The sequence below is a fragment of the Ursus arctos genome, unplaced genomic scaffold (genome assembly GCF_023065955.2).
Source record: "Ursus arctos isolate Adak ecotype North America unplaced genomic scaffold, UrsArc2.0 scaffold_25, whole genome shotgun sequence".
Classification (NCBI taxonomy): domain Eukaryota; kingdom Metazoa; phylum Chordata; class Mammalia; order Carnivora; family Ursidae; genus Ursus; species Ursus arctos.
Genome location: NW_026622930.1, coordinates 27,688,060 through 27,710,574, shown reverse-complemented (window position 1 = coordinate 27,710,574; position 22,515 = coordinate 27,688,060). Strand labels below are relative to the sequence as shown.

General features: G+C 37.0%; 1 protein-coding gene across 1 annotated transcript in view; it reads left to right on the top strand.

The window, feature by feature from the left end:
• RBM25 (RNA binding motif protein 25) overlaps nt 1–19,142 on the top strand; it is a 51,331-nt gene extending 32,189 nt beyond the window's left edge. The window contains exons 10-19 of the mRNA XM_026519571.4: nt 3,363–3,649; nt 4,989–5,211; nt 5,548–5,637; nt 8,315–8,388; nt 9,863–10,013; nt 12,454–12,778; nt 13,152–13,426; nt 13,769–13,867; nt 14,921–14,968; nt 18,720–19,142. Of these exons, the coding sequence (XP_026375356.1) occupies nt 3,363–3,649; nt 4,989–5,211; nt 5,548–5,637; nt 8,315–8,388; nt 9,863–10,013; nt 12,454–12,778; nt 13,152–13,426; nt 13,769–13,867; nt 14,921–14,968; nt 18,720–18,812 (1,665 nt within the window). The 3' untranslated portion in view covers nt 18,813–19,142. The remainder of the gene's footprint in view (nt 1–3,362; nt 3,650–4,988; nt 5,212–5,547; nt 5,638–8,314; nt 8,389–9,862; nt 10,014–12,453; nt 12,779–13,151; nt 13,427–13,768; nt 13,868–14,920; nt 14,969–18,719) is intronic.
• The last annotated feature ends 3,373 nt before the right edge of the window (nt 19,143–22,515 follow it).

The window sequence follows — 22,515 nt, the reverse complement described above, 5'->3', positions numbered from 1 at the left end:
GTTAATTACTATTTAGATAGAGACAAAGAAACAGAAGAACAATACCATATTAAAGTGGTCCTGGACATATTGTACTTAGTTTTTTCAGTTACTGACTACTCTGCAGTCATCTCACTTTAATATGAATAAAAGCTAATTTTATTTTTAGATTTTAACATAAACATCGAGGTCAGATTTAAATTAGATTCAGTGGGGCATCAGGATAACCTACACTGTAGTGTATTTCTGGGGGCAGTTATTTAACTTAATCTTAGGAAAATCTTTTCATTAGAGCTGAGATTAAAATTTAAGATATATATTTGTGTAGATTTGAGAGGGGGAGATTTAAAACGTAGGTCAGTGGTTACCAGACTTACCAAATTTTAGATGCATGGAAGAACTGTAAATTCCCATAAAGCTAATCTATTCATTGACCCCCACCATTATGATAGAGATCATATGGTGACTAATGCAAGATGAAACTCTCAGCTTGGAAAGTAACAAGGAATAGGATGTAAGTATGAGCTTCTGTTTTTTATTATATTTATGGATGCCCCCTCAGAAAAATATGCAAAGGGGTAACTGGCTTGGAAATGGGTATTTGTGCGTAGTAAATCCCACTCACGAGTTTTGCCTATTGAAAGCTTCTCTCGATGACAGTGCATCTGTGAATGTTCGATGGTGTTGAAGGTGATGCTTATGGACGGTAAAATGTAAACATTGCATGAAATGTATTTTGATGTTAGAGATAATAAAATGTTACTGGTTTTTACTCTAAAGACTGAGTGATCTTTAACTCAGTAAAATGTTAAGTGTTCATTTTTTCTTTTATTCAATCTTATTTTTTCTTACTGCTTTCAAAATCCCAAGTTGACAGTGCCATTGAATCAGTGCTGCCGAACACTTATTATCCAGATGCCCAGCCCTAGCTCACATACACAGTGCTTTCTCAGGAATTAAGTATGTCTAAAAGCACAAATACAATTTTCCCAAATTAATCGTGAGTTTAAAAGGTAGTCTGTGGGAAGTCACTTTCGAGGAATACTTTTGGTTAGGTTCCGTACTCAAATTCAGTGTCTGAGTAAGCTTGAAAATGGTATACAGTTGTGTGTGTGGTTTACCCCCTTGTTGTTATTTGTTAAACCCTGTCATGTCATTGGTAAAGTATGAGAAAATTGTGTTTTTAAAAAATTAATTTAAAAGACACTTGCTTCAGAGTTTGAGAAGCTGTCAGGCATTTGACTGCCTTAGACTTACTTCACTATGGGGGGGGAGATGTTTTTTTCCAAAATGTACTTTTACAAAAAAGATGAGAATGAAAAATGGTTCTTTTTGCTGGGTGGTATGGTTAAAGGGAACATTTGAAACTCCAGTAACAAAAAATGAGCTCAGTGAACCTTTGCATGTTTTGGTATGAGTTTATTAAATAACCACAGACTGTCAGGGTATCAGCGTGGCAGGGGGCGTCCATTTACAGCACGGACGAGTCTGAAGAGAGAATAAGGTAAGATTTATGATTTTTTTTTCTGTACTTTCCTCTTCATTATTTCATTACTTTCTTACATCTTTTTAGACTCACTTCATTTTCTCTTTCTCTGGTCTTTGTCTTAAAATATATATATATGTATGTACGTGTGCATCTACTTACCGCATATATAGTCTTTTAGAAATGAATTTAGTGTGGACCAGATTCACTCACTCGTTCATTTACTTAGAACAAAACTTTTGAAATGAGTTCTGAAACAAATTATTATTTACATAAGTAGAAGTATACACTACTAAGGAATAAGTACTACAATGAATAAGAGTAAAAAAGTTTACAAAATAAATTATTATTGGAACAGCTAAAATAAATCTGTAAGTATCTATTATCTGAGAAATAAATATTTATTTAAAAGTGTATGACACTGAGGTAAGTTTTATGTAGTCTAGCCTCATTTTACAATACAAATTTTTATAGTCCATTAGAACTGTTTCAGAAATTAGAATTCGCCCCTTTAAATAGTTTTCAGTTTCTGTCCTCTTTGTATCATTTCTTTTCTCTTCTCTTTGTAACCTCAGTGTATTCAGTATTGGCTTTGCCTACATTCTCCTTTGATATAGACTGGCACAGCAGCTGAATATATTGATTTCTCATGCATTAGCTTTTCTCTCATAATCCTCTATCAGTTCTCTGATCCATGAACAAGAGAAAAAGTATAACAGGTAAGATTGCTTTTTAAAGTTGTTTTAAATGCTTTACATGACTGAGAAAAGACAAAAAATGCACATTTTATTGTTGCAGTTTAAATATCATTTCGGTGACACTAAACATGGAACCAAAGGGATAAATGTATTTTGTTTTTGTTTTGTTTTTCCTGTTTGGGTTTTTTTGTTTTTGTTTTGTTTTTGTTTTTTTGTTTTTTTTGTTTTTTTTTTCCTGAGTTTGTGTAGAAACCGTGTGGTACACTGGTAATCTTGTCAGGGTACAAACTTGGTCTGACTTTGTTATTTGGTTTATTTGTGAACCATGTACTTGCTCTTCCTCCCAGAAACATAGCTTGTAGGCAAGGTAAATCCAGTGTTGGCGATCCATGTCCTAGCACAGCATCTGTAAGTTCATATGCAATCGTTCCTTCCAAGGATGGATTTATCACTGTTGATATATTTTTATTGTTTTATAGGCATAATGGGCATAAATATGTTGCTTTTAAAATTAAGTGAAATGAGAATGTTACAATTTTGTACATTTTTGCTTGAAGTGAGTGATTTTCAAACTTTTTGTATTTGGTGGGCTATCCATCTTGTAATGGTGGGAGTAAATGTTTCCATTTAGATAATAGGGCAAATGTTGGCTGAATTCAGCTTACCTTTTGGAGGGTGGGTAAACCAGAGGGTAGAAGATTAGTTGTATTACGGTGACCTGACTCTCCTCCCCCACCTCCCCTTTGAAATCTTCAAGTAGTAACCTGTAGGTAGTGGGAAGTCTGGGGTTATATTTAGTATCAACAGTAAATCAGTAGTTGCACTGATTTACAGAAATTCATAATGAGGGGATTTACATTTTAGCTAAGTGATTGTATTTCTAGAAATTATTACTAATCACCACATTACTCATGGTCATTTAGTTATTACATAATCATTGAGTGGCCAGCCACACTTGACACAATCTCCCAGCATCCAAGATTGGAGATTCCTGGTTTGTGTAGAATATATGGGTTTGCACGCAATCTATTTAGTCTTGTGATTGCTTCAGTTTAATTTGTCAAGTAAAACCACAAGTACTTAATATTAAAGTGCCAGTGGTTTGGTGGTTTTGTTCCTTATATTGGGCATTGCGCCGGGAATTGTCTGAATACTGGAGCTACAGAGTTAACTCTAAAAGTACTTTTATTGGTTTCTAGAAACTGGAAGAAGAGAAAGGCAAAAAGGAGAAAGAAAGACAGGAAATTGAGAAAGAACGGAGAGAAAGAGAGAGGGAGCGTGAAAGGGAACGAGAAAGGCGAGAACGGGAACGAGAAAGGGAAAGAGAACGTGAACGAGAAAAAGAGAAGGAACGGGAGCGGGAACGAGAACGAGATAGGGATCGTGACCGGACAAAAGAGAGAGACCGGGACCGGGACCGAGAGAGAGACCGGGACCGCGATCGGGAAAGGAGCTCGGATCGGAATAAGGATCGGAGTCGATCAAGGTAAGGCTTGGTGGAAGTTACTGTTTGCTGATTCCTTTAGTAGAACTGCAAGTCAGCACCCTCCACACTGTTTATGTTTGTGTGAGGAGAGACCTTCCTCAGCTACAGAGCATGCCTGGCTTGCCCTGTCACACATGTAAACGTTGGTTCGAGTAACAGTTCTCAACTTCAGGGTTAATTTCTGTCTGAAGCTAGTTTATACACAGACCCAGAACACAACCACTGTCCATCCAGTGTTCTGGGCAGACGTGATTCTGTCTTGTTTCCCTGGGTCGGTGAGCATCTTTTCTATTTACCATTTCATTGAGGCTTTGCGTCCTGGGAAATCATCTCTAGCACCCCTGCTTTTAGCCGCTCGTCTTTACTTGGTCCTGTAGCCCACTGTATGGCCACTACTCACCTCCTAGTTCTCAATTCAGTACTCCTAGTAATTTTACCTTGATTTTTATTTTAAGTTTTTTTCATTATTATATTCAATTTGTTTGATGAATCATCAAATTCTTTAGGAGGAAGTAAAGCAAAAATGAACAAAGGAAGGAAGTGGGGAAGGAAGAAGAGCTCACCATTTTTTTTCCCAAGCTGGTTTTCAGATAATGCATTTCTGTGTTGCAAATTTTCACCTGATTATAGCTGAAAGGAGGTCCACTTTTAGTCCACCACTTGCTGGGACTAGAAATCCAGTGTGCTTAATCTTTTAGTGGGTATTAAAATCCTTCCTCCCTTTCCTGGAATAATCATTATCCTCTTGTGTAACCATTTTCAAGAATTTGACATATATACAATCAGTGTATGTATACTTTTACTACGGATATGAGTCCATAAACAGTATATTGTTTTACATATGTACAAATAAGTATATTTGTATTTAATTAGATCCATGGCCTCATACTACATATATTTGGTAATTTGGTTCTGTCACTCTGAATTAAATATTTGAGAACTTTTCATTGCCAGTAGATAGTTCTAATTTATCCATGCAACATACCAAAATGCTCTTTTCTCTACATTTTGCCAGCACCTTTATTCCTTGATCACTAGTGAAGTAGGCTGTCTTTTAACATGTTTGTCAGTCCTTTATATTTCTAATATCGGGTGTATTTGTTTTCTGAGATACTAGTAAGCATTAACATTGAATTTAAGATGCAGTTCAGAATTTGAGACTAGAATTATATTGTGTCATCCTGATAAATATAGAGGAATTTACAATTCTGCAGAAATCAAGTGCTAAGTTCTGGCCTATGAGTTTGTGTATTTTGTAATATATGTTGCCCTCCTTTCCCTTGGTTTATAAAGGAAAACAGAAGGACTGATAGATCTTTAAAATCTTTTGTTTATATAGAGAAAAGAGCAGAGATCGTGAAAGGGAACGGGAGCGAGAAAGAGAGAGAGAGAGAGAACGGGAACGAGAAAGAGAACGAGAGCGAGAGAGAGAGCGAGAAAGGGAACGGGAACGAGAGAGAGAGAAAGACAAGAAGCGTGACCGAGAAGAGGATGAAGAAGATGCTTATGAACGAAGAAAACTTGAACGAAAACTCCGAGAGAAAGAAGCTGCTTACCAAGAGGTAAATTGAGGAAATGCTTTCATTCTTTATTATTATTATTTTTTTAAAGATTTATTTGAGAGAGAGAGCACATGCCCATGTGCGCAGAGGGAGAGGGTGAAGGGAGAGAATCTCCAGCAGAATCCATGCTGAGTATAGAGCCCAACACGCGGGGCTTGATCTCACGACCCTGAGATCATGAACTGAGCCGAAAACAAGAGTTGGGCACTTAACTGAGCCACCCAGGTGCCCCGAGAAATGCTTTTATTCTTAAAGCTTGCTACTCAGTAGGTTAATCAAAAATTTTAGAGCCCTTTGCACACATTTTATTATTAAATTCGACAATTTGTTTTTTAGCGTCTTAAGAATTGGGAAATCAGAGAACGGAAGAAAACCCGGGAGTATGAGAAAGAGGCTGAAAGAGAAGAAGAAAGAAGAAGAGAAATGGTAATATTCTAGGTTACAAAAAAAGTGATTTTTCAGATAAAAATCAGGTCAAATTCTTGGCCATTAACTAGATTAGAAGTAACTTTATCATTAAAATATACAAGCTCTCAGTATAGACAATTTAATTTGGGGGCGGAGGGGCAAAGGAAGAGGGAGAGAGAGAATCCCAAACTCTCACATCCAGTGAGGCTCCATCTCACGACCCTGTGATCGCCAACTGAGCTGAAATCAGGAGTCAAGACACCCAACTGGCTAAGTCACCCAGGTGACCCTAGATAATTTAATTTTTATATATTTCAAGTGGTCTTCAGACAATTGCAGTGCACCAAAATCTTTTTTACTCTTAATTTTCACATTTTTGCTGCCTATAAACAAAATTATCTTTTGGCATACCGTTGAAGTAAGTCTGCCATAGGGTAATGTATAAAATGAGAATTTATAAAACATTCTTTGATTAAGAGTCTGTAACATTTTGAATTCGAAAAGGCATTGATAGATACTGTTCTGTATTGGTGTGGCACATGTGGATGAAGGGAATAGTGTCATGAGAAGACCTCTTTGGTTTTTTGTTTTTTGTTTTTTTAAGATTTTATTTGTTTATTTGACAGAGAGGCAGTGAGAGAGGGAGCACAAGCAGGGGGAGTGGGAGAGGGAAAAGCAGTCTTCCCGCTGAGCAGGGAGCCCAGTGCGGGGCTCGATCCCAGAACGCTGGGATCAAGACCTGAGCTGAAGACAGACACTTAACGACTAAGCCACCCAGTGCCCTGAAGACCTCTTTGTTTTTTGTTTTTCATGTTTTTATTTAAATTCCACTTAATTGACTAGAGTGTAAAGACCTGTTTTTATAAATCACAATTATTGTCTTCAGTATATAACATTTATGAATTACAGTTTTTTTATGCTACCTTTTGTAATTACATGACAATCATAAAAGTGAACCTTGTTTTTTGCATTTACACTGTTTGATAAACTGTAATACTGAAACTGTTGGCATAGGTTGTTACTAAGAAAGAAGATAAAAAGATTTTATCATAGTATTTGCTTGAGGTAGTATGTTTTGTGTGTTCTGTCTTTGCCAGAATTTCATGAAAGTTTCTTCATCTCCAGTTTTGGAGATTATTCTTCCAAAAATTTCACTGAAGTTAGGAATCTTCAAATAGCTTTTGAACATGAGACATAGTGGGAGTTTTTGTAAGTAACCAAAAGAGGGTGCATGCTGCAACGAGATAGATAGTATGGGTTTTCTGTGTAGTAGGTCCATAATGCCATAGAATTATTGACAGTAATTTCAATTCCCTTGAATTGTAGCTCCCATTCTAGAATTTCTTTTTCATCCCTAGTTTAGAAAATAGGAAGAGAATAATATAGTGAGGAATGATTATTTAAAGAGCTTTTTGCCCAGAACAACATGGTGGGATGGATTTGAAGTGATTCTGCTTCTTATAAGCAAATCTGAAATCTGTCTTTCTAGAGAAAATTTGCCTATTATTTTTTGTTTGAGAGCTTTAAAAAAGTCCAGTTACAAAAGCAGTTACTTGCTTATTATATAAAAATATTCAAGTAACAGAATTAAATGATGTAAAAAGTGAAGGTTTCTATTTCTCAAGACTGGTAATTTATGTTTATATTTTAGTATGTATCTCATGGACCTTTCTGCGTTTTATTTAAATATTTGTAAGTTTTGTCATTCCTACTTAACAAATCTGCTTTCATTCATTTGACACATTATGAGTGTACATTATATTCTGCCTTGGTGCTTGTGCTGGGTATTGGGCTTACAGGAATAACTAATGCTTCTAACTTTGAAACAAGTGGGTGGTATTGTCAGAGAGATAGGTAGGTACTGTACTGTATGTGAGTGTTTAAGGTATGATAAAGGTGTATTCACAGTATTTTGGGAGTGCAGAAAAAGAATTACTAATTCTGCCTGGGGATGGGAATTGGTGATGGATAGATGGTTAGATTAGGGAAGTCTTTACATAGGGGTAACATTTGAACTTTGAAATGTATTAAAATTTTACTGTAGTCAAATAAATTTTTACTATATTCAGAAATCTCCTTGGTATATAGATATATATAATAGTTGTTGATAGGGTAGATAAGGATATAGAGTATAGATAAGTATTTATTTTTATGTATTGTATATTTGTATGTAATTGTTAGCTATAAGTGCTATTAAATATAGTGGTTATATTTGAAATCCCAAAAATAAGAGTAAGAGAGTCTTATACTTCCATGGCTTGTGTACTCAAAGTTAGATTGATAATGCATGAACATGATTTGAATTTTCGGTCCTGCATTTCATAAAAACTATTTTCTGTAGCGTAATATACCTACAAATGAGATGTAAAATATTTTTGTTGAGCTACTAAATTCAGTAAAATAACTTTAGTTTTGTTTCTTAGTATGCTCAAGTTTCATTACTGTACTTTGAAGATTATATCTGGAGAGGAAATACTATATGTGCTTTTGTTTCATAGATAAATTCTAAATCTGGCTTGTTTTATGAGTAAAAGATAAAGTATATCTAATGTTATTTAAATTTCATATGCAAAGTATATTAGAATTATAAAATTCAAGTGGTATGGAAAAGAAAAACCTATCTCTGAGAAAGGAGCGGATAGTCTATATGACTTTTATGTTAATTTTGCACACTTTGTCTTTCACTTCCTCAAAGGCAAAAGAAGCTAAAAGACTAAAAGAATTCTTAGAAGATTATGACGATGATAGAGATGATCCCAAATATTACAGGTAAAAGAGCCTTGCTTTATGAGCTCATACTTTCAGTATTTTATTAGCTGTATTTTCCCTACCAGAGGGTGCAGGTTTATTCAGTGGAATAAGAAAGAAAATCTTCATATTCTATCTTGTTAGTCACCTCTATATTTGATATGCTGTTTTTGGGAGTGTGGGGAGAACTGTTGGAAAGGGATCAACGATTCTGTCTTTTGTGGGGTGGTGGTCCATATAATAGTATTAAAACATGTGTTTTGTAGAGGTCCAATTTTTATAACAACTTATAACTATCCTTGGTAACTATTTAAGGTGGTCTAAAAATTTTTGCGTTCAAGGATTTCAAGAATGTTACAAAGCAAACCCAACGCCGTCCCATCCCCTGCCCTATTGATAAATTATTGTAAAGTGAGGGTTGTAAAGCCTGCCTTCCCTCATGTCTTTGTTCCCATGGCATTTCTAAACTACTCTCATTCTAGCACTCTGGCAGTATGGTAAAATTGTTGACTTTGTTCTGCTTCCTCCATTTCAAACTGTAATTTCTCTGAGGATGTGGACAATATTTTGATTTTTCTTTTTAACCTCATGTATCTGACATTATCCAGGGCATGTAGTGAAGGCATTTAGTATATAATTTTAATATGCTGTACCCCACATAATTAAAACATTGGAATCAGCAACTTCAAAAACATGCCAAGGATTTGACTTTGTAGAAAATGCAAAAAACACAGTAAAATTATTGAATCATAAAATCAGTAGTACATAATTTCAGCATTCGGAGATGTGATATACCGTTAGCTAGAGAGAATCTCTGCTTTCTGTTATTCTACACTACTTCATTCAAGGATTTTTTCCATAAGGGAAAGAATTGATTTAAAATGAAGATAGAGAACTGTTCTTAGTGGTATTACTACTTCTTGTAGTAGTTTTTCACATAATGGCATCCAGGAAAACAAATTGTGTGTTGGGCTTTGCCTGTGGAATGAGTACAGAATGAGAGCTTTCTTTCATCAGACAACTGTTTTCTACTTGTTTTATTTATTTATTTATTTAAGTTTTTTTTGATTTATTTATTCGACAGAGACAGCCAGCGAGAGAGGGAACACAAGCAGGGGGAGTGGGAGAGGAAGAAGCAGGCTCATAGCGGAGGAGCCCGATGTGGGGCTCGATCCCATAACGCCGGGATCACACCCTGAGCTCAAGGCAGACGCTTAACCTCTGTGCCACCCAGGCGCTTCTCTACTTGTTTTAGACACTTATTTAGAATGAGTTGAGAATGAGGCATGGTGATAAGTGACAAGACCATGCTTCCTTAGTAAACATTTATGTGTAAAGAGCACACTGTCTTGGGCGTTCTGCAGATACAGAACAGTAAGACATTTTTCATTCTCTAAATATGCAGCTTCTACATTGAAAGAAGGTACATTGGGGGAAAGTAGGTGTTGTAATAGTTGATCTGAGTATCAAGGCCTGTTTTGATTTACTTTGACAGGGGAAGCGCTCTTCAGAAAAGGTTGCGTGATAGGGAAAAGGAAATGGAAGCAGATGAACGGGACAGGAAGAGAGAGAAGGAAGAGCTCGAGGAAATCAGGCAGCGCCTTCTGGCTGAAGGGCACCCGGATCCAGATGCAGAGCTCCAGAGGGTGAGTTACCCTAACATCCACAAGAGTGTTCTCATAAGGGAAATGCAGTTTATGCTTCGTGGATCTTGCTGTTTTGGGGGAGGATATTAGTACTTACTTTATTTTATTATGTAGATCATCAGTATTAGTTGTTTTATAACTTTTTTCTGAACATCTTCCTGTGTCTTATTCCTTTATTTCTGTGAAATAAATAGTTAAGTTAAACAAATGTCCTCTAATAAAACTTTTCTAGAAACCTCTCCTTCTTATAATGTGTTCTGACATTTCATGACTTCTGGGGTTTGAGTTCCTTCTCTCCACCCTAAATCTTTTTATTTCCTCAATAATTTAAAGATGTTTTCATGAACAGCATGCTATTTAAAAAAGGAAAGGACTTTGCCATAGGACATAGCATACCCCATTCTTTAAGAGTAGAGTGTGTCATTTTAGAAAAGTTTTTAGTTCTAGGGGCGCCTGGGTGGCACAGCGGTTGGGCGTCTGCCTTCGGCTCAGGGCGTGATCCCGGTGTTATGGGATCGAGCCCCACATCAGGCTCTTCCGCTATGAGCCTGCTTCTTCCTCTCCCACTCCCCCTACTTGTTTTCCCTCTCTCGCTGGCTGTCTCTATCTCTGTCGAATAAATAAATAAAATCTTAAAAAAAAAAAAAAATAGAAAAGTTTTTAGTTCCTAATATATCATGAACCTAATAATATTGTAAATTCTTCATGTCGACTTAAAAAAATCTGTTATATCCTGTTTGTCAACAGAAACCATGTCTTCTTACATGCCCCTTTTATTTTTCAAAATGAAGTTGTGTTTTTTTCCTGTTGATAGAGTAAGTACTTACATAAGTAAATAGAAGGTTCAGACAACCTGCAACACAATAGTGAAAAAATTAAAAACCATCTGCTTTCTTATCAGCGTGGTACAGTCATTACAGATTTGTGGTTTTTAAAATGTCATCACACAGGCATATGTATATACTCCACACATAAATTTTATAAGTGGGATTATAATTTACATGCTCTTTTCTAATGTGCTTTTAACTCGGGTATAATCTTTCACTCAGAATATTTCCAGTTTATAGCTTTATGGTTTTTTTCCATACCTTGACCATCATGGCATATTGTTGGTCTTTTAAATCCTTACCATTGTAACATTTAGGTTGGGTGTGTTTTTATGTTTTAATTCCCTGCCAGTTGGTTTGAATGCCTTACAGATTGTTTAATGGTCACTGTACTACTTTGTGAGTTGATAGATGGGGTTAAGTCATGTCATGCACCAATTTTTAATTGTTACATAGTTCAGGATCTTTTTTTTTTTTTTTTTTTTTAAGATTTTATTTATTTATTTGAGCGAGCGAGCGTGAGTGGGAGGGAGGGGCAGAGGGAGAGGGAGAAGCAGACTCCCTCCTGAGCACTGGGCTCAATCCCAGGATCCGGAGATCAAGACCTGAGCTGAAGTCAGACGCTTAACCCATTGAGCCAACCAGGCGTGCCCAGGATCCTTTTGTTCTACTTTTTGTTTCATGCTCAGAAAAATTATTGATGTATTTACTCAAGTTTTTTATAATGCTCTTATTGGTTATTTTGTTGTTGTTGTTTTTAATCTTTCATGATTTCAGGGATAGTGTTCATTTTGGTATAGGCTTTTGACTCCAAAAATTTTTTCCCTCTATTTCTTTCTTTCCCTATTCATGAATACAAAAGTGACTATCACCCTTAGCCATGACCTAGAAAGACCAAATAATTTCGTTTTAAAGATATACTTAAAAATATAAGTAATCATTGCACTCACCGTGGGGCTTGAATTCACAACCCTGAGAACGAAAGTTGCATGCTCTACTGACTGGGCCAGCCACGTGCCACAGAACAAGTAATTGTTGATGACCAAGCTGAGGATTTGAGTTGCCTCTTATGCAGTTGTCTATATGCTGTTCTGAAATAAAATTTTGGGGGGCTACTGGGGGGCTCAGTCAGTTAATCATCTGCCTTCAGCTCAGGCCATGATTACAGGGTCCTGGGATTGAGCCCCGCTGTTCCGCAGGGAACCTGCTTGTCCCTCTCCCTCTGCACCTCCCCTCTGTTCATGCTCTCTCTATTTCTCTGTCAAATAAAATCTTTAAAAATAAAATAAAATGAAACTTTGTCTTATAATTTCTTCAATAAAAATATAAAAACATACTTTTTCCTTTTCAGTTAACCACCTGTTATGTATTTGCCTTTGTTATATCTGAAGAGTTTAAACAATTTTATATGTAAATGTTAAAAATATTAAAAAAACATTTTGTAGAGTACCTAATATATTCTACAGATCTACTCAGCTTTCTGATTATAGAAGCAAGCAGTGTTTCATTATTCCTAATGAAAAATAGAGGTTTTATAGAAGGTAATGGAAAACAGAAAGCCGGTTGAGTGGAGGTAGTTGTGGTCTGTTAGTCATGTTAGTTTTTGGTTTTAGATGGAACAAGAGGCTGAAAGGCGCAGACAACCACAAATAAAGCAAGAACCAGAATCAGAGGAAGAAGAAGAAGAAAAGCAAGAAAAAGAAGAAAAACGAGAGGAACCCATGGAAGAGGAAGAAGAGCCGGAGCAGAAGCCCTGTCTCAAACCAACTCTGAGGCCCATCAGTTCTGCCCCATCTGTTTCCTCTGCCAGTGGCAATGCAACCCCTAACACTCCTGGGGATGAATCTCCATGTGGTATTATTATTCCTCACGAAAATTCACCAGATCAACAACAACCTGAGGAACATAGGCCAAAAATAGGACTAAGTCTTAAACTGGGTACGTTAGCATTTTCTTCCTTCTTTCCTTTATTTTAATCCCCTATATATACTTAAATTTTGCCTTAAGGAAAAAATAAGTATGTGCTGCTTGGTAGGTAGATAGAAAAATACTCAAAAATGCCTTTCTAGCTCACGATTGTTTTCGTAGTTCTACTAGTGCTCCTATATCTGCAGCTGCCTCAAGTTCTGAGAAGAAGTGAAAAGTTAAATTTTCTAGCACTTGTGAGTAGTGAGTTATTTTTTACAGTTGGGATCTTTCTCTGAGATTTGTGGAAGTATATTATGCACTGCTCTTGAGGGATGGTGGGTTGTAAAATGTAGTTAACATTTGAAAGTTAAGTCATCGTGCTAATATAGTATTTTTACTATAGGTGCTTCCAATAGTCCTGGTCAACCTAATTCTGTGAAGAGAAAGAAACTCCCCGTAGATAGTGTCTTTAACAAATTTGAGGATGAAGACAGTGATGATGTACCCCGAAAAAGGAAACTGGTTCCCTTGGATTATGGTGAAGATGATAAAAATGCTGCCAAAGGCACTGTAAACACTGAAGAAAAGCGCAAACATATTAAGAGTCTCATTGAGAAAATTCCTACAGCCAAACCTGAGCTCTTTGCTTATCCCTTGGATTGGTCTATTGTGGATTCTGTGAGTAGCTAATTGTATTTCATCATTTTTATTGGAAGTGGTTTTGAATATAGCATACAAAGTCAGCTGATTGTATTAATGACAAGTAGAGATGGTAATGTGGCATCTTGACCTGCCAAGGAATTTAGGTAGATGATTGGGGAAATTCTTGGTGGTACTTGAAGTTTTCATCAATTAGAAGCAGGTAATTGTATCTTGATACATACTGTCTTAGTTCAACTTGTGAATGAGAGCGTACTGTATTTTAGAAAATACAGTTTTAAGAAAAATCATGAGGCTGTAGACTTTATAGTAAATATAATAAAAAGTTCTTTAATTTAATAGCCATGCCTTATTTTGCAGATATTGATGGAACGACGGATTAGACCATGGATTAATAAGAAAATTATAGAGTACATAGGTGAAGAAGAAGCTACATTAGTTGATTTTGTTTGTTCTAAGGTTAGTCTTTTACTCACTACATCCCCAACATTTTTTTATACTTTAAAATATTAGACACTTTCTAAAATAAAAAATCTTGCAAAGCCAAGTCTATGATAGTTTAGTTTTAGTTATTAAGAGATTTTATGGCTGCTTAATTCCTCTACTTTATTTCAGACCCCTATGCCATATGGTTTCATTTCAGAGGGTCAAGGAGGACAGATGTGCTGACTGCTGCTAATTTTGCTCTCTCCCTGCCCCTGAGAATGTGTTGCCACACCCATGTCTTAATGGTTAGAATGCTGCTGAAGTACAGTTGAGGGGGGATTTGTGGAGACAGCTGATAGCTAATCTCTTGAATTTTTCAGTCATCCATCCTTTGGAAGAGGAGCGAAATATTTTCCTTCATAGCACAGTAATAGTCATTTTTATTGATTAATTTGCTGTGAGCCAGGCTTTGTTCTTGGCAGGTACTGTGTTAAGCATTTTGTAGAATTTTATGTTTTTTAAACCTCCCAACAACCTTAGCAAGCGTAAATTACTATTATTATCCCCATTTTATACATGTAGAAATTAGGGCCTAGGGGGAGATTGTGTCTTGACCATAGTTACATAATAAGTAAGAGCTAAGTCTGTGTTCTTAACCACCAAGACATACCTCATCCTTCCATTGTCTCCTGAAGGCAAAGCCTTATCTTTATAGTATAGATACAGAAGCACTGTATCTGTAAAGGAATAACTAACTGCATTTTAAGGAAATGCTTATTTTTCCACGACCACTGCTCTTTTAACATTAGGAATAGCAAATTTAGGCTGCCCTTTCCACTTGTAATTATGGTAGCACTGGAATTTGTAACTCTGGATTTGAATTAGAACATGTAGTATAGTGATTAAGATCCCGGGTTGTTCTAAACTTCCATTGAAGAGAGTGGGATTCTGGGAATTAAGAAATTTATAGAAAGTTTCTTCAGCCACAAGAAATTCCCATATTAGTTTGAGGGTACTTTAAAATTTTTTGACTATATTGCTCATTTTTTATTTATTTTCAAAGTGACAGTTACTTGTTTCTTTTAGGTTATGGCTCATAGTTCACCTCAGAGCATTTTAGATGATGTTGCCATGGTAAGTCAGAAGTTTACTTTTATTAATATTCTAATTAATATCTGTAAACAAACTAAGCTTCTCTGTATTTGGTTAATTTTTTACCCGTGTTGGTTCTAGAATCTTCTTTTTAGAAGCCCCAATTAAAATGTGAATCTGCATTGAAAGAGGTTAAAAGCACTCACATCAAGATGTCCTTAGACAACACTAACACTCTCCCCCTCCTCCACCTTTGGTGTTTGTATGCGTAAATACAAATCCTGGATCTATTTATACATTTAGAAAACATTTATTAAATGGTTACTGGGTTGAACAATGTGCTAAAAGCATGAAACGGTGGAACATCTGCCCTTAAGTAGCAGGAAGACAGGTATACTAATACTGGTATACCGTAACGTACTTGCAGTCATGGGGATGTGTGGAAAGATGTGGGGGCAGAGGAGATGGAGCATCCGATGGTAGAAAGGGCAGTTAGGAAAAGCACCACAGTAATTACCATCTAAACTGAGACTTGAAGAGATTTGTGTAACTTGTCACTTGGACAGGTATCCACTGGTCAGCAGTAAACGTCAGATCCCCACCTGCATTTAATTTGGATGTTAGAGTCGAATCAGTGGTTGCATTTGTCTAGTGTGATTTTGTGAGAAAAGAAAGGAGGAAGACAATTGACTGTAGAAGAGAGAGTGGTTGAATGGACTGTAAACTCCAAGCTAGGAAGAGAAGGCAGTAACATCAGAATAGAGCTGGTGGTTGTGTGAATCAGGGGCTGGTTGTTCCAGTGAAGGTGTGGGAGGTGTGTTGGAAAGAATGGGTATAGTGAGAGAGTAGAACGTTAAGAATAAGTGGTCGATTGTTCCAGACGATGGTAAGGTGCATATGTGGCCATAGGAGAACGCTTCTGGGGTAGAGCTGATGTCATTATTTAGATTATAAGTGAACTTTCCGCCTGGGTCATACACATAGAAATTGAAACTTCTGTGTGTTGGGACAAGGGTTGGAGAGAAATACGGGAATCAGCGGCAAGAGTGCTCATCTATTGTGGGTGGAAGACTAGTTATTTGCTAAATAGCTGCTGTTGGAGTGGAAGGGTAGTGTAGTGAGATCTCATGAATCTCAGTGGATACTGTTCACAAAGAGAAACAGGAAAGATTCAGCAGCTTCCCCTCTCCTGTGAGGTTAAGGCTTTGAAGGGAAGGAACTTCTTGAGTTGGCTACAGGAGTGTCTCAGGGTCTTTTAGGGACACAGTTAGTTTTCAGTTCAGGTAAATAGATGAAAAAACTAATTAACGTTGAGGGTGGTTAGTATGAAGAGTAACAGAGGGCAGAGTGGGAAGGCAGCAGAGGGAAGATGAGTCAGGGAGGAAGAAACAGCAAGCATGTCATAAGATGACAAGTGCCTGGGAGAGCTTGTATTTCCCGCTGCAGAGTTGTCAGGGAGGAGCGTTGTGGGGTGCCTAACCAAAGGGACCTCCAAGGCTGAGATATTTTGTGTCCAGGCGCTGTATGATGTCTAAAGCCAGGTAACATTAGTTTTCTGCTACCCAGTTTTCTGCAGCTGTTGTTCAGAATTTCTGATAAAGTATTTGTGAAAAGATTGTTGACTTCATAATGCTGAGCCTCAGATGGAAGGAGAAATGTGAATAGATCCTGGTCCTTGGGGATAAAGTTTGAACTTCCCCGACCTTCCCATCTCTTTAGAACGTTATCCTTGGGGTCTGGAGAGGGTTTTATAGTTTGGCCTGAGTTAAAGAATTAAGAAACAAAAAATATAAACCCAGCTTCCTAGTATTTGGCTTTGGCAAAGTTGCAGTTTCTCTCAGTGAAGATATCATGTGTCAGTGTTAATCCATTTTGATCTGTTGAAATATTTTGATATTTGGAGTATAATTAGACTCTTTACTGGTTAATTACTTATATTGTCTTAATTTTCTGGCTCATTGTTTATCAGAGTGGGAGGAAGCCACTCAGTTGGCTAGTTTTGTCAACCAGTTCTATCACAGGCTCACCCTTTAAATATTTCTTGAATAAATGAGATTGAATTTTTAGCTCAAGTAGTACTTTGTTCTTGTTAAAAATATGACTTTTTCTTTTAAAAAAATCTTTTTCAAACTGTACCAAGGCACAGTTTTCGCATTAATAAGTGTTGCAGCATAGTTCTCTCAAACTGCTGGTCAACTCTGGCTCCTAGAAGTCTCAATAAAAGTTCTTTAATTATTTGTCATTGAAAAAGAAAAAGAAATCAGATTTTCCGGCTTCTTTTAGGTACTTAATGATCACTTAGGTACCAGACACTGTTCAGAACACTTTGTACCTATTAACTCTTAATTCCCACAGTAGAACAGGATGATGTAGTTAATATTTCCTCTGTTCTATAGATGAGAGAACTGAGGTTCATTGTGGGTAAGTGACTCAGCCAAAGGCACATATCTAATAAGAGGTAGAAGTGGGATTTGAACCCATATAGTCTGGCTAGAGATCTGGTTTGCTTAACTCCTTTTTTTTTTTTTTTTTTTAAGGATTTTATTTATTCATTTAAGAGAGAGTAGCACAAGCAGGGGGAGGAGCAGAGGGAGAGGGAGAAGCGGGCTCCCGCTGAGCAGGGAGCTAAATGTGGGGCTCAATCCCAGGACGCTGGGATCGTGACCTGAGCCAAAGGCAAATGTGTAACCGATTGATTGAGCCACCCAGGTGCCCTGGTTTGCTTACCTCCTAACTTAAACTGCTCCAGAGACCTGGCGGCATTAGTCCACATTCCATCATGGCAGTGATACCTTGGAGCTCAGTCATAGCTGCCTCCTGTAGAAGGAAGCATGCTGTTCCATTTTACCTCACTGTAACCCTGGTGCAGAGGCCCAGGTCTGCATGTAGAGTGAGGGCATGAGTAGGGGGAACCATATAATGCCCCTACCTCATAAGTAGGTAGGAAGATAATTTGATTTATCAATTTCCCAAGGGGAGAAGACCATTTATTTGTTCACTAGTCTTGTATCCTTTTTGGTGATGATAGTGTTCACGTACTCTGTTTACTGTATCCCAGATGCAGAATTGAATGCTTTACATACATTCTCATTTAATATTTAATTCAATATCATGTACATAATAAGGACTTGATAAATGTTATGATTTTAAGGCTGTTCTGGGGGTACATAAGACACTCTCTTAAATTATGCAGTTGTATAACTAGTCTGCCTAAATTACTGTGTTTTTTTTTTATCACAAACGTGCTTTCTTTAGGAAATAGTTTTTCAATACATGTGTGAATGAGTATTTGTAAAATTAAAAGTAAAAGAATAAAAGTTGGATAAAGTATTGTGGTGTCAGTATTTAGTAAGCCATGGAATTTTGCTGAATGCATTCTCTCCCCCACCCTTTTTTATAATTTATATTTACTAAATACATTTCTCACACTAGACTGATTTCTTTCAAGTTATTTTATTGAAAGTAAATGCTTGTCAGTGTATAAAGCCTTTTAAAATACCAGTCATGAGATTCCTGGGTGGCTCAGTTGGTTAAGCATCTGCCTTTGGCTCAGGTCATGATCCCAGGGTCCTGGGTTCAAGCCCTGCATCAGGCTCCTTGCTCAGTGGGGAACCTGCTTCTCCCTCTGCCTGCTACTCCCCCAGCTTGGGCTCGCTTGCTCTCTAACAAATAAACAAAATCTTTAACCACAGCAAAGACTAATAAAATACCAGTCACTATTTGGAGATGCTGATGTTTGCTTATATTACATGTGTTACTGTTTTTTTTTGAGTTTTTTCTTTTTCTTTTCTAGGTACTTGATGAAGAAGCAGAAGTTTTTATAGTCAAAATGTGGAGATTATTGATATATGAAACAGAAGCCAAGAAAATTGGTCTTGTGAAGTAAAACTCTTTTTACATTTAGAGTTCTGTTTCAGATTTCTTCTTTCCCACCCTTCAGAGGACTTTGGCTTTTTTTTTGTCTTCAAAGACATTTGTGAGATCTGTAATTTTTTTTTAATGTAGAAAATGTGAATTTTTTTTTGTCCTTTAATTTGTTGATGCCCTGTGTACTCCCTTGGTTGTAAAGACATCTGAATCCTACCTTGGTTCTCTTTATACTCACCAGGTACAAATTACTGGTATGTTTTATAAGCCGCAGCTACTGTACACAGCCTATCTGATATAATCTTGTTCTGCTGATCTATTTCTTGTAAATATTAAAATGACTCCCCAATTCTTTTGCAGAATTGCACTTAATGTTGAACTGTACTGTATAGGAACCTACATGAATGATTTTAATTGAAAGAATACCCATCATACCTATTACCTTCCCACCACCCCTTGGTCAAAGATGGGAACCTCCTGAAGGCATGGAATTTAAAATTAGAGTGCTAAGATTAGCAGACAATCCATTCCTACTGTATCTCTGTATGAATGTGTTTGTGTGAATGTATGTATAAATGTCTTTTCCCTAATTTTCTTTGGAGGGCTCCCTTAAACATTTCCTTATTGAAGAGTAGAATCGTAAAGGAAACGTATTGTGCCAAACTAAATGTCTGGGATAATTAGGTTATTAGTCTCCCAGAGCATGGTAGTCTCTTGTGGCAAGCAGCAGTCTCGTGAATGGAATGGGGCTTTCCTTTTGATAGCTGGCTCCTTCAGCCTCTCTTTTTTAAGGGAGTGTGAATCATAATGGTTTTCATCTTAATTTCATAGTTCAGAAATGAGGCAGATCCTTAGATTCTGGAGAGCTTTATTTGATGCATTTTTGCACTAATTGGCCCTTAGCTTTATTTTGGTGTACTTCTTTGTTTAAAAAAAAAACCTTAATCTGAAAAGCATAAATGAAAAAAATCATTTTTAAAAACAAAAGGTAAAATTAGGCAATACAGGCTAGGAAAGTTTGAAAAAATACAATAGGAATTCAAAATGGCAGTTTGTGAAGTTTACATCTTATTTTTAAGGATAAAGTAAATCACTTAAGGCAGTTACCACTAATTTTTTTTGTTTTCACTTTTGTTTTAAAAGGATTTGTATTTTGTTTTCACTTTTGTTTTAAAAGGATTTGTATCTCGTGAGTGTATATGCACTCACGCACCTCTTTTACCTCGACTCATCAATGTTTAAAAATACACTGATGTCTTAGAGACATACATGGGGGTTTCTTTATTACAGAACAGAACTTCACCAGGGAGCAAAATTACCTGAAAATGTAACAGGTTTTAAACAGTTCTTAACACAAATTAGGTGCAGTTATTCCCATGTCTGAGTATTTATTAAGAAAGACAAAGTTGGGGGGGGGGTGATGTTAAAAAGCATAACTGAGCTTGAGTTACCAGATTTTTTTTACATCTTAAAAGGAATTTGAAACACTGTTCTTAACATTGGACCATCAGGTGGTTCCATTATGTAAATATTTCCAATATTAAAACTGTATATATTTGATCTTGGGGACCCATTCTTTCAGAGTCTTGTTAAATAAATGGCATCATGTTGTAATTGTGCAGTGCATACTAGAAACATAACTTGAAAATATGGGCTGAATTTTTGATGGACTTGATATTTTATGAGTATTAGTAACAAAGGTCAAAAGCCATTTACCTTACTTTGGATTAATCATATATTTGTGGAGAATACTGCCTTTTAGTATTCTATCATTTTTAAGTTCTGGTCTCTGTGGAAAATTGCAGAAAGTTCATTCTCCTTGCCATCCATAAATTCATTTTACTAGCCCTTTCTCAAATTGACACCCCCTAGCCACCCCCAAGCTTTACATGTCGTTTAAGCAGTTTATTATTCCTCTCTGTCTTCTCTTAGCGTTTTACTGCTTCTAAGGCTACATATTAGGTTTTTATTTAGCCAATATTAGCATCAAGGTTTATTCAGGTCAGTTCCCCTTGCTTTTGTCTTCTCCAGCTCTTTCCTGTATTTATCTTAGAGGGCCCTTATCTGAAAGTCTTGAGGGCACATACCATATACTGCATCACACCTCCAGTGAGATTTGTGTCGAGATCCCAAATTCCTACATTAACATTTCTGCAGCAGAACAGGAATCATCAGAGCCCTGGGGTTAAAGACCATTTATAATAGCTTCATATCACCTCAAGACCGATTTTGCTACCAAGCTTGAAGTTTTAAGGTTTTCGAGTTTCTTGTTTTTCAGATTTGCATATAAAGAACTGGACATGTATAAACTGGCATATTCTAATGTCTGGGAGAATACACGTAAGAACATTTCCAATAAATTGCTTGAGATTTCTGGGTCGTCTTTGCCGTTTGCCCATAGATTAATTTCACTTTGGAAATCTTAATCTATATTGCCCATTCAAGTTAAAAAGTTACATGAAAGTCTTGGGAATCGTTGCTTTTTTTTTTTCCCCCTTAAGGATTTTATTTATTTGAGAGAGAGCAGGAGCAGGGGGCAGAGCAGAAGGAGAGGGAGAAGCAGACAACCCTGCTGAGCACAGGGCTCTCTCCCAGGACCGTGAGATCAGGACAGGAGCCCAGTTCACCGACTGAGCCACCCAGGAGGCCCTTGAGAATCATTCTTGATCTGGCAGTTAGAAAATAAATATGCTTTTTCCTCATTTGACCTTATAGGTCATTTTAAATATGTACATTTGTTTACAGAAGGAATGATAAGTTGTTTGAAGTTCGGCTCAAACTTGAGTGTGTACCTGTATCACCTGGGGGATCTTGTTAAAATGTAGATTGATTTAGTAGGGCTAGGGTGGGGCCGGAAATTCTGCATTGCTGACCGGCTTCCAGGTGATGCCAGTGCTAACTGATCCAAGGACTGACTACACTTTGATGAGCAGTTGAAGACGTGTACTCAGTACAGGTTTCCTGTGCTATCCCAAAAGTGTCCCTGTGAAATGTTGTGAAAGCCAAAATGGCGTAAAGCAAAGAAGCAATAACCATTCATTTATATGGAAATTTTGTTTGAATATTCCCTCATGGAAAAACAATCTCTCTCAGATTTACCTGATACCTTAGAACACATCTTGCTAACAGATGAACGAAATAAATCGAGATAAAGCACAGATGCTCACAGACCTAGTTCAAAGCCGTGGTGGCTCGATGCTGCGTGCAGTCCCCGGGGAGGCACTTGCTGGCCCCAATCCAGATGCACGGGCTGCTTTTATTGCTGTGCTGTTAAAGGGCTTGCAGCAAAACAAACACTGACTGCTATTTTGATGTATTTCGTCTTTTTTCGTAAAAGTGAAGATCCTCTTCAGATTTCTTTTGGTGTGCAAAACCAGGTGCTACTGTAGGTTTTTCATAAAAGTGGAGTAACTTGGTTTCTGAAAAGCCGGGGGAACCTGTACTAGTATTTTATCCTAACAGACTACAAAAATGCAGCTTAATTTTCTTTTTAAGTAGATTATAAAGAGAAGAACATTTTTTGAGACAAACAGATGCATATTACCTATGTTCATGAACGTGAAGTAGTCTTCCAAAAAAGGTGCCTCAGGACAAGTCTTATTCTAGGCTTTATTCCCAGCCAGTCCCAGAGCATTTGCTCCTTAGAGAACTCTTTTTCCTTATTCTGATTCTTATCCTAGCATTTGTGTACGTAGAAGAGGCGGATGATGATTTTGTGGAGT